Source organism: Odocoileus virginianus, chromosome 9 (genome assembly GCF_023699985.2).
Source record: "Odocoileus virginianus isolate 20LAN1187 ecotype Illinois chromosome 9, Ovbor_1.2, whole genome shotgun sequence".
NCBI lineage: Eukaryota > Metazoa > Chordata > Mammalia > Artiodactyla > Cervidae > Odocoileus > Odocoileus virginianus.
In genome coordinates, this window is record NC_069682.1 from 69,887,197 (window position 1) to 69,899,961 (window position 12,765).

Consider the following 12,765-nt stretch of genomic DNA (forward strand, 5'->3'; position numbering starts at 1 on the left):
TTCCTGAGTCCTTCTCTCTGCGTTCACAGACTTCAGGCAGGTCTCCCTGAGCTCAGATTTTGGCAGCCTGGGTCCCTTCCCCAGCTTCGAGTACCCAGTTAACTCAGCCTCTTCCGTGGCACCCATGCAGTGTGCCTGTCCTGACCTTCCCCATCACGGACATAAAGCAGGAACCAAGAGCCCTTGGAAGGGCCGACTTGTGGGCTTGGGCACCTCTGTGAAGTAGCCTGGAGATCCGGCTGAAACAAGACTGGTCATGGGTTGAAGGTCATGTGATGGCCACATAAGAGTTTGTTGTGTGATTCTACTTTTATACATATTGGAAATTTTTCATTAAAATGTTTCTAACTAAGGCTGAGTTGATCAGGTACTAGTTTGGGAAACTCATTTAGCTTTTCGGGACCTCAGTTTCCTCATCTGTAAACTGAGGAAAACAGCATCACGCAGGTGTGAGGATGAAATAGTATAGTTCATCCATGCCCCGTAGAATAGCTCCCCCAAAGCAGAAACTCTCCGTGAATGCTGGTTGTTAAATTTTTCGTGCTCCACCCCCACACACTGTACCCCGTGCCCACTCTCTGTTGAGGCTGCCCTGACTTTATTCACCAAGTTCCCGCTAGCTGGAACACCTTCTCCACCTTCTTGCCTGGGCAAATTCCTCATCCGTCATGCTCCAGCTAAATGTCACCTCCTTTCTGTGGCCGCCTTTCTCCGCTTCTCTGGGAAGGAAGGATTTATGGCTTCCCCCGCCCTGCTCTGACCATGCAGGTGCCATGCACACTTCTGTTACAGCACTTGTCATGCTGCCTTAAGGTGGCATTTGCCTGTCTCTTCCCTGGCAGTGAGCCAATCTGAAAGAATGATGCTTGAATGAGCCACATCTTCTAGGGTAACTGGTGGTCCTGGGTCAGCTCCTCAAGTTCTGGCTTTAGCCTCCTGTCAAAGGGCAGTCAAGCCAGCTGTGACAACATCTGCCTTCCCCTGAGGATGAAAGGCTGAAGAGCAAGCTAAGGGGTAAAAGGAATAGCGTGGGACTCCTTTGCATTGACTGCATATTTTTTAACACATCAATGACTGGGTGGAAATGCTTAATCCTCACAAACATCAAGAGTTGTAACATTATTTTAAATACATGGAATTTGAGGTTCAGAGAGAAGGGACTTGTCTGAATTTATTCTGTGAATTGGTGGCATAGCTATCTTTTCCATCCACCCATGTTATCATCAATCCATCCATCCAACTATCCATCTTCCATTCATCCGTCCACCCATCCTCCATCCATCCATCCATCCATCCATCCATCCATCCATCTATCCTTCAACAATCCATTCATCTATCCCTCCATCGATGCATCCAATAAATCTTTATTGAGTACCTACTGTGCGCTTGGCACCATGCTAGTCATAGGAAGGAAATAATGAAGATCTAAATCAACCGTAATCTTGGATCTGGTCTTACATGATAATATGAGAGACAAATATTAATCAAATAAACCCACAATTTAGTCTACAATTGCAAACCATAAGGAGTGCTAAGAAGGAAAAGTATAGGAAGAGCATTTAACAGAGGATCTGACCAAGTCTGGGAGGTCAGGGAGAACTCTCTGGGTGAAAGTATGATATTATTGCTGAACCCTGAACAATGAGTTCTAGGATAGGGAATAGCCCATGCAAAGGTCCTGTGGTTGGAAGAGGCACAGGAACTCAAGGAGCTGAGAGCAGTCTTTTGTGGCTGGAGGGATAGGGTAAGTCAAGAAGAGGCTGGAGAGGGAGGCAGAGGCTCATTATAGAAAATCTTAAAGGCCATGGTAAGGAATTGCATTATTTTCCTAAAGGCAATAGGAAGCCACTGATTGGTGGGCAAAGAAGCAACCTAGTGACATATCATCCCTCCGTTCAACAACAAATAAGAATTAAACACCCTCTATAAGTCAGGATAAGCCTTCCTTGGTGGCTCAGTGGTAAAGAATCCACCTGCCAATGCAGGAGATGCTGGTTTGATCCCTGAGACAGGAAGATCCCCTGGAGAAGGAAATGGCAACCCAGGCCAGTATTCTTGCCTGCGAAATCCCATGGACAGAGGAGCCTGGTGGGCTACAGTCCATGGGGGTCACAAAAGAGTTGGACATGACTTAGCAACTAAACAACAAGAAGTCAGGATTAGTCGAGCCCCTGAGGATAGAGCAGTGAATAAGACAGACATAATCCCCGCCTTCTCGGAGCCTACCTTCTAAGCAAGGGAGACTCTAATCTAAAACACAATTGTGGATGCAGAAGACCAGTTAGGAAGCTGTTGTATGTTTTAGATGTGAAATAATAGTGGTCGTGGAGGCACTGAGAAGTAGACAGATTTGAAAAATGAGTGGCTGGCTCTGGCTCAGCCTCAAATTCCCAAGTAAGAACAGAGGAGGAGAAAGGGGATATTTGTTTCTCAGTGCTGCTGTCTTTGACCACGGGAGCCATATGTTTCTGGAGCTCTGGTCCCTGCTACTGTTTCACTCCATAAGAGGAAATCCCCGAGCCTCATTCCCATCCCTCTTCACTCCTCTCCTGGCAGCAGCTGGCTTCATCTGGGGAAGCCACTGGCCACCCCAGACCCTGACCCCACCCTTCTAGGCGGGATCTGTGCCCAGCACTGCATCCATCCATCTGGCCTGACATACATCAGTGTCAATCCCTGGCTGCAAAAGCAATATTTATAAATCACGTTTCCAAACTGGCTACAAATTTGTACAAAGAAACAGATGGGTTGGGGTAGCCGTTTGTCAACTGGGATATTTATATGGTGAGGAGGAGGGGGCTTGGCACACCGCAGGGAGGGGCTGGGGGGCTGGAAGGAGGAGTCCTTGCCTGCCTGTGCTGACCTCAGCACGCTGCTGCCGCCCTGGCTCCCGGGGCTCGGGCCAGGCGGGTCACACCGGATGGGAACCGTGGTGGTAAACCCAGCCCCCGACCCCTCGATCACAGAGGGGTAGTTGGGGTATAACCTCAAGCCCCTTGGGTTGGAAAGATTTGTGAACCTGGCGAGGTCAAGAGGTCAAGCCAGGGCTCCCTGTGTCTCCTATGCCCAGCTCAGGATCCCACAGCAATGATGAGCAGGCAGGACAGTACTGGTGGTGAAAGTTGTTAAAATACCGAACGACTACGGTTTAAATAGCCGTGACTCTGAGTCCCCCAATTCCTGCCCTGTTGCCTCAGCCTCCCCCTTAGGCACACCCCCAACTTTTCTTTTAGAAAAAATTAATGTATTTATTTTGGCTGTGCTTGGGTCTCTGCTGCCGCCGGGCTTTTCTCTAGTTGCTGGGAGCGGGGGCTGCTCTCTAGTTGCAGTGCTCAGGCCTCTCACCGCAGTGGCTTCTTTTATCGCAGAGCACGGGCTCCAGGGCTTCAGCAGCTGCCGCTCATGGGCACAACAGTCGTGGTTCCTGGGTTCTAGAACACAGGTTCGACAGTTGTGGTGCACGGACCCAGTTGCTCCACGGCATGTGGGTTCCTTCTGGACCACGGATCAAACCCATGTCTCCTACCTTGGCAGGCAGATTCTTTACTGCTGAGCCACCAGCACACCCCCACTTCAACATAATCAAGTCATTGATGGGTTAAAGCCTGGCTCCGCAGAGGCCCCAGGGTCCTACTCCAGGTTTATGATCAGTGACCTGATTGGTTATCTGAGCTGCACTGGTTGTTAAATCCATTTAGGACTCCTGGAAATACACATGGGTCTGGCTTCAGAGGCCACTGAGGGAAGGGATGTCAAAGTCTTGGGTCGCGGGGGCGGGGGTGAACCCAGACCTGTTCCAGGTTCAAAAGGAACTCACATAATCTGACACTTAGCACCTCTGTGACTACATGTCCTCCAGTCCTGTCACTCATCCACCCCAACTATGAAGGTCTGAACATCGTAAGCCTGTTCCTGCCTCAGGGCCTTTGCGCTCACTGCCTCTTGGACTTGCATCATTCTCTGTGCAGTTACCTGCATGGCTCACCTAACTTCCTTTAGATCCCTCCTCACTGTTGACTCCTTCACAGAGGCCTTCCTAAGCCACCTCATTTAAAGTGGCTTCTACTCTCGTGCTGTGCTATGCGCAGTTGTTTCAGTCATGTCTGACTCTTGACGACCCCATGGACTATAGCCCGCCAGGCTCCTCTGTCTATGGCGATTCTCTAGGCAAGAATACTGGAGTGGGTTGCCATTCCCTCCTCCAGGGGATCTTCCAGACCCAGAGATCAAACGTGGGTCTCCTGCACTGGCAGGCAGGTTCTTTACCACTAGTGCTACCTGGGAAGCCCAGCTTCTACTCTTACCTGGCTTTATTTCCTCCTGTTTTGTCTAACACGTGCATGTGAATACCTGCTATGTGCCTGGCACCCAGGGTCCAGCACTGAATAGAACAAAGTTCAGACTTTGGTGAAGATTGCATTATTTCTCCCTGCTGGCCACTTACTACCCTCATCATATTATTTATCTGTTTAATTTCTGTTTTCCCTCCCTAGAATGTAAACTCCATGAAGGCAGGGATTTTGTCTCGTGTGCTGCTACATTTTTAGAACCTAGAACAGTGCCTGGCATAAAGACACTTTTCAATAAATGTTCAATAAATAGTTGTTGAATGAAGGAGATGCCATGTTCTAGGTGCTGACAATACACTTTGGTAGACCACATTTCATTGGGGCCACCTAGCTGCTTGGCAGGCATTTTCAGCCCCATTTTACAGGTGGTGAAACTGGGGCAGACCTCAGGGCTGCACAGGAAGCCATGAACTGAGGTTGAGCTGAGACCCAGGTCCCTCACTCCCAGTGTGTTGATCCTACCCCCGAGTCTACGCCTTAAAGATTCAGACTTCAGCTTCCCGATGAAGGGGGACTGCAGGGGTGGGTTTCACAATGGGATCAGCTCAGGCTGGGCGGGGCAGTTTACTTTCAAGGTAGGGAGAAGGAAGCACATTGGAACTGACACACGTGCGGGTTTGAATCCCAGCCTCATGTTGACTCCCTATGTGACCCTGAGTGAGTCCTTATCCTCTTAAAGTCTCAGTTTCATCACCTGCAAAATGAGGGGAGGGGTAAGAAAACCGCCTCTCAAGTGGCCATGAGGGTGCAAAGAGAAACGCGAGTGGGCTAAAGCACTTTTTTCCCAGCTGTGCTGTCTTCACTGAGGCACACTGGCTTTCTCTAGCTGCAGTGCGAAGGCTTCTCTCGTTGTGGCCCATGGGCTCAGTACTTGCAGCGCATGGGCTTAGCTGCCCCTCAGCATGTGGTATCTTGGATATCCGACCAGGGGCAGAACCTGTACCCCCTTAATCGGAAGGCAGGTTGTCAACCACTGGACAACCAGGGAGGTCCCAAGGGATAAAGCACTTTTAAAACAAAAGGGTAGGAGTTGTGTGTGTGTGTGTGTGTGTGTGTGCGTGCGTGTGTGAGTTGTTCAGTTGTGTCCGACTCTTTGTGACCCCATGGGCTGTAGCTCGCCAGGCTTCTCTGTCCATTGGATTCTCCAGGCAGGAATACTGGAGTGGGGTGCCATTCCTTTCTCCAGGGGATCTCCCTGACCCAAGATCAAACCCAGGTCTCCTGTATTTCAGGCAGATTCTTTACCGTCTGAGCCACCCAGGATCCCTGGCTTATTCCAGTCTTCACTTAGATCAGGGGCTCCTCCCACCCTGGAGCTGCACCCCCTCCCATTCTTCATGTATTCCCTCTCTGTGTCTTTCTATCTACCCTTGTTACCCTGGAGCTGTGCCCCCTTCACTCCACCAACCCACCTCTTGCTTGTTCTTCAGTCTGGCCAGCAGGCTTGCTAAGGGCTCCAGTGTGGCTCAGACGTCGTGTGTGATCTCGGACCCACCCCTCTAGGGGCCTCTGTAACATGGGAAGGGGACAGGGAGGCTAGGCTCCTCCCTCCACGAATGCTAGGATTTGGCGGTCCTTCAGAGGTCACTCACCTTGGATGTCTAGCAGGGAGAAATGGGGGTTGCTGGGAGCTTCAGGCACCAGGCGGAAATAGAAGCGATGCCCACTCTGGGGCTCGTCTCTGTCCACCACGCTGATGGTCTGGATGAGCTGAAGGGTGAGGAGGGGGCAGGGGACTGAGGCGAGGCCGAGCCCATGCTGGGCCTGAACAAAGGTTACCCCAGCAACCGACTTGGTAGCGACGACCCCCAGCCCCCAGACCCTCAGTGGTACCTGGCCTGGCTTGGCATCCTCACACACGGCTGCCTCGTAGGGTGTGGCCAGCTCCGGGGGATTGTCATTCACATCCAGGATTCGGATCCTCAGGGATGCCCGGGAGAGCTGGGCGTGATTGTCTGTAACAAGAGCACAAGTAACAAGAGGCTCCAAGTGTGAGATCTAGACAGCCCCCCATCTACTGCTAGGACACTAGGCAGTGGGGTCGCATTGAGAGATCTGTGTGTTGATCAAGCTGGACATCTGGCTAAATGGGTCACCATCACCATACCAGTCCTCACCACTATCAGTGTTGCTATCATCATCACCACCATTATCACTGTAACCATCACCATTACCATCACCATAATCACCAGTACCACCCCATCACCAACGCCATCACCATCTCCACCATCACTACTACTACCTTCACCATCACCATTACTAGTAGCACTGCCACCATTAGTTTTAGCTTTGCCACCTCTACCAGCATAACTACTGGTACCACCATCACCAAAGCCATCCCACCTCTGTCACTATCACCATTAGATGATCATCACCATCAGCATGAGAATTATCACCACCATCGTATCCACTAGTACTGCCGCCCTCATCTTCACCATCATCACAAACATTAAGGCCATCACTCACCACTCTTACCAACCCCAGCACCCCCCTGACACCACAATCACCAATATCACCACCACCATCATCTCCAGTCATTCACTTATCCACCATCTGGGTCACAGCCCCACCAACACTGCAATGACCCCGCCATCATCACCCACATCACTACCACAGCACCACCACCCCCCACTCCCACCTCCAACCACACTACAATCAACACTGCCACCCTACCCCTTCACCTCAGCGTGCTCAGAATGCTCCTGCAGCATCCATACCCATCTTTTCAGGTATCCTTGCAGAAATCCAGTAGTTTGGTATAATTTCTATCCCCATATTGCAGAAGAGAAACGAAAACACTGGAGAGTTTAAAGAATCGGTCAGCTGGCAACTGAAGTCCCAAACCTTTGCTCTTTTAAGACTCGATCCTGAGAGGGCAAGACAAGTCCGCCGGAGGTGAGTCTTCACCTCCAAAACCATGGAGTCCCCACCCCTCCATCTGTGATGTCTTTGAGGTCAAGGCTTCCGTTGCATTAGTTCCTGGGTCCCCAGCATTGTGGCATGTGGTACAGACTAGATTCTAACAGATCTGCTGAGTGAATGAGGGAAACCTGGAAACACTGAGACAGACAGAGGCTTGCATTTCAGGCATGGCTCTGTCCCTGACACTGTGTTTGATCTTGGGTAAAACTTTCCCCTCTCTGACATCAGTTTTCACACCTGGAAAACAGCACAGTGATTAAGAGCAAGGACTCAGGAACCAAGTGGCTCCAATCTCAGCGGTGTCACTTAGCAGGTCTGTGTTCCGTGCCAGGTCACTTGACCTCTCTGGGCCTTGATTTTCTTACCTTCACCAAAATGGGTCTGTTAGGAGAGAGTCGGTTAGGCGGACAGATTGAGTCAATATCTGCAAAGCACTTAAAGCTGTATATATAACACACAAGTGTTACATAAGGACTTGTTAAATAAACAGGCATCCTTGAAGGATCCTCTCAGCAGTGACTCAGTGACTCAGGGCTCTGGGACACCCCATCCCCTCCTGTCCTTTCTGAGAAGCACCCTGATCGTTGGCCCTTTATAGCCCCCAGACCTCTGAGTGCTCAGGGGTGCCGAGTCCTTGGCTATCTTAGCCATGAGTTCATTACTGACATGTTCCAGCCAACAGTGCAATCAAGGACAGGCAGCCAGGAACCCCATGATTTTTTGGGGGGGATGAGGGGGGTGGTCGACTACTCCTTTCTGTGAACTCAAGGGCCCCATCGGATGCCGACTGCAGCTGCTCCTGTGTTGATAAAGACAGAAATGGAGATTGGGAGGCAGGTGTGGCCACCGGGTCAGGGAAAGGAAGGGTGGGGGGTGGGGGGGCGTCCTTAATTAACTCAAACCCCGACTCCTCTCTGGAGCTCCCCTTAGCCAGGGGTGCCTTATCTTCTCAGCTCACCCAGATCTGCCGCTTCGGCGATTAGAGGGGGCTTTTCCGGGGGCGAGAGATAGGAGTCGTGACTGGGAATGCCGGGTGAGCTGTTATTTTTAAGAGCGTTTTGCCGGAGAACAGCCAGCCAGAGGGTGCTTTGTGGGGAGAGGAGGAGGGGAGGAGAGGAGGGTGAGGTCCATCGCCAGGAACGGGCACCTCTCTCCCCACTGAGGCAGAGGGAGGGTAGGGGCTGAGAGCGCAGCTTCCCCTTCAATGGGGGGCGGTTTAGGGCTGGAGGCAGAGGTAGGGTCCTGTGAGGCCATGCAGAAGGGGTGCTCGAAGTCAGATAAGATCCTCAGTGGGCAGACTGGAGGCTTGGGTCCACTGCTGGTGAGCACCCATTATTGTATCATTCCTCTGAGTTCTCCTGGGCCTCTCCCATCTCTTCATTGAGCTGTAATTCTATCTCGATTATCTCAATTTATTGAGATGTAATTGACATATATAACACTGTATAAGTTTAAGGCGTAAAATGCAGTGATTCAATACAGATAGATATTGTGAAATGCTAGTCAAAAAAGATTAGTTAGTACAGCCTTACTTTACAAAGCTACCGTATCGTTGTTGTCCTAGCTCCTCATTTCAAATGTTACAGGTCACTTCTTGGGAAAGTCCTGAGTCCTTTGGCAAGAGAGAGCATCTCAGATCTGAGAGGCTGGGCAGCCAAGAGGTGTCTCTGTGTTGCCAAAGTTGCCACCTACATAGCTTATCTCAGAGACCCCCTGAACTGGAGGCTGGCCTGGAACCCCAGAGCTCGTGGGCCAACCCAAAGGCAGCACTCCCATGCTCTCGACATCATGGCAGTCTCCAGCCTGGCTCACTAGAATCACTTGGGAAGGGACTTTCTTGGTGGTCCAGTGGTTAAGAATCCATCTTGAAATGTAGGGGACGTGGGTTCAATCCCTGGTCAGGGAGCTAAGAGCCGACATGCCATGGAGAAACTAAGCCTCCCTGCCTCAGAGAGTCTGTGCACCATACTATAGAGTCCATGCACCACGGTGAAAGACTGCATGATGCAATGAACTTCCCATGAGCTGCAGCTTAGACCTGATGCAGCCAAATAAATACGATTTTTTTTTTTTAATCCTGCTTTAAAATGAACTGATGCCCAAGACTTGGTCATTGTTTTTTTTTTTTTTAATAGCTCCAGGTGAATCTATATAATATGTATCCATAGCAAGTTTTGCAAACTCCGGGGGCGGGGGCGACTGGCAGGTGCTGGGGGAGGTCCAACTGGACATCTTGCCTCTGATTGGCTTCTCCAAACCCCTATGGATCACAGCATCATTTGTAATAATTGATAATAATGCATAATTTTACCACCTTAAATGTTTCTGGTATAACACAAGAAATCCATCAATAATTTCCTCTTCATGCAGAAAGTTTCAATTTATAACAAACTTTCTTATTTTTCATTGGATCTTCAAAACAACTCATAAAGTAGGTCTTAATTAAACCTGTTAAAAATTTTTTTTTTTTTGGCCGTGCCGTGCAACTTGCAGGATCTTAGTTCCCTGACCAGGGATCGAACTCAGGTGCATGCAGTAAAAGTGCCAAGTCCTAACCAGTGAACTGCCAGAGAATTCCCTAGACCTATTTTGCAGATGGAGAAACTGAGGCCCAGAAAGGGGTAAGACTTTGTCCAAAGCCACAGGAGAGTCAGTGGCAGAACTGGCGTTGGGTCCTAGGCCTCTGGACTCTGAGGCCAGTGCCTGGTCCAGATGCAATGCCAGTGGGCCCTTCCGCTGCCTGAATATTTGTCCATCCAGATGCAGCTACTGCTCGGACGGAGGCCCAGGCTGACCTCGCCCCACACCCAGCGGTAGGCGCCCTCTCCCAGGGCTGGATCCCCCAGGGGTCCCACCCACCCTCCCCTGGCATCTCAGTTCAGCTGACTGACATGCAAATTAGTTTAATTATTTCTTCTTCTAAAATAAATTATATTTTGCAGTAGCTGCAATATGTTGTGTCAGGCAAAATTACATTCAATATTTTTAAACTAATTGATGCAGCCTTGAGGAAGGCTGATTGACAGCCCAGAGCTGAGCAGGCCTGCAGTCTTAACCGATTCCTAAATTAAAATTAAACGTGCTTCGGCCGGGTGCTTCCTCTCTGAGCTGGCTCACCATTAATCCGAGGAGGTGGCAGGTGGAGCCCTGGGGGGCCAAGGGGCTGAGAAGCGTGGGCCACTCTGTGGGTGCCTTGGAAAGAGAGCAGGCTTGGGCAGGAGAGCCAGTGTGCAGTATTGGCAGGCCCCTTAGCTTCTCTGGGTCTCAGAGTCCCTTCTGTATAACAGATGGGGGACCGGACTGGGCAATTTGAAACTGAGACTTCTGTTTTTTGCTGACTATTACAGTTTGAGCGTCTCCTTTGTACCAAGGACACAATACTGAACAAGATCAACACTGCCTCTTGGTCTATGGCAGGGACAGACAGCATTCCAGACTGTGATAAGAATTGAGAGAAAAAAAGTCCAGGACTGTGAGAGGAGGAGGCAGGGGCTCCTACCCTGGTGGGACACAGGGACGTTTACCCTGAAGTAGGGGACGGTGGTGCCAGTGGTAAAGAACCTGCCTGCCAACGCAAGAGATGTAAGAGATGCAGGTTCGATCCCTGGGTTGCGAAGATCCCCTGGAGGAGGGCATGCCAACCCACTCCAGTATTCTTGCCTGCAGAAGCCCATGGACAGAGGAGCCTGGTGGGCTAAAGACCATAGGGTTGCAAAGAGTCAGACACGACTGAAGCTACTTAGCACTTAGCAGGGGACCTTTAAGCTGAGATCCAACTAGGAAGTGATCAGGTGAAGGGGATGGGAAGAAAGAGTTCTCCAGGCAGTAGTAACAGCATGTGCAAAGGTCCTGGGGTGGGAGGGGAGTCTGTAGATAGTAAAACTCTGGATTCCTTCTAAGGAAGATCCCATCCCCTGGCCGTTCCTAATATAGTGTCTGGACCAAACTGGACTTGGAGGGCTGTAGGCCACTAGGAAAGGCAGAGGGGGTAAGGCCTGGCCTGGTGTCCCTGTTAGGGAACTCCTAGGAATGTGTGCCTCCCAGAAGGCCACCAGCAAACACATACAGAGAACCTGCCAAGGGCCAGGGCTTGTTCTGCCTCATTTCATCCTGTCAGCCCCTGTGGGGGGTACTGATTTGAATTACTCCATTGTGTTGATGAGGACACTGGCTCAGAGAGGTAAAGAACTTGCCCAAAGTTTCACAGGGGACAATCAACGGAACCTGAGCCTAGTTCACAACAGGGACTTTCTACCCATCAAATGATGTGGCCTTTCTGACCACCTTTAGCTGCCTGAGGCCGGCTTGCCTTGAGGCCCCAAATGTCTCTGCCTCCTCCAGGAAGCTTTCCTTGACTGCCCTCAGTCCTGGACAATCAGACTATAGGTCCAAGACCTACATACCCATAAGGCCTGTGTGATCTTCCTCCCTGGCCTTGTCCCTCGCCCCTCTCTCCTTTTTCCTCCGGTCCAAGTTTCTTCTTTTCCCTCCTTCAGCTCTTTGCTCAGATGTCTTCTCAGAGAGATTTCCTCTGATGACTTTATTTTACTTTGCTCCTTGCAATTCCACCAGATATCCCATTTACTGCTCTCTCTCTGTAGTCTTTATCCAACATCCCTGTATTTTTGTTGTTGTTGTTCAGTTGCTAAGTTTTGTCCGACTCTTTGTGACCCCATGGACTGTAGCCTGCCAGGCTTCACTGTCCTTCACTGTCTCCAAGTTTGCTCAAACTCATGTCCATTGAGTGAGTGATGCTATCTAACTGTCTCATCCTCTCTCTATATTTTTACTTACTTAAATTCACCCATCATCTATCTCCCCCACTAGAAAGTAAGCAGATTTTTGGTCTCTTGTGCTTTCTGCTGTCTCCCCAGCCCCCCCTGCATGGCACACAGTAGGTGCTTAATAAAGATTTGTCGAATGAATGGGTTTCACTGTCTGTGGCATCTCTAACCGTGCTGGGCTGCTGGGGAGTGACAGGGAGAGATCGAGACCTCTGGAGGGACAAAGTTTGTGGGGGCCACATCCCCTCCTGAATCACATCACCGAGGGAGCAGTATAGTTGTCCGACCCTGTTCCTGCCTCTCTCTGTGGACCAAGGTTTTCTCATCCATAAAACAAATGGAGCTGGACCCCGAGGTTCTCCTTGATTGTCACAGAGAAAGAGAGAAGCCAGGGAGAGAGAGAGAAGTGAGGATGCAAGAGTGGGCATGGGAAGGAGAGTGAGAAGTGGGGACAGGGCGGAGGGAGGGGGCCACAGAGGTGGGGGGCTGCTGGAAGGTACCTCCTTCTCCCTCACCTGCAGTGGTGCAAGGGTAGCCTGGACCCTCTGCTCCACAGTTCCCTCAGCTCTGCCCGCCCCCACCACCTCCAGAGGGAATTAAATTGCATCCAAACACCAGGCTCTGATTAGCACTGCCCAGCTGGGCAGGAAGATTTATCATCCCAATTACGAGCTGGCCAAGACAAGCAGGCAGGATGGCAGGGTGGGGAG

The 12,765-nt window shown here is 50.7% G+C and overlaps 1 protein-coding gene across 4 annotated transcripts in view; it reads right to left on the minus strand.

The window, feature by feature from the left end:
• The window catches only part of CDH22 (cadherin 22), a 137,593-nt gene that overhangs the window by 6,117 nt on the left and 118,711 nt on the right, over positions 1–12,765 (minus strand). For 3 of the 4 annotated variants that reach the window (XM_070472717.1, XM_070472715.1, XM_070472716.1), the window contains exons 9-10: positions 6,183–6,304; positions 5,942–6,059 (exon numbers count right to left, since the gene is read on the minus strand). In XM_070472717.1, coding sequence (XP_070328818.1) covers positions 5,942–6,059; positions 6,183–6,304 — 240 coding nt within the window. Of the gene's footprint in view, positions 1–1,290; positions 3,432–5,941; positions 6,060–6,182; positions 6,305–12,765 lie in introns of those variants that run through there. The other variant, XM_070472718.1, reaches the window with a different exon arrangement.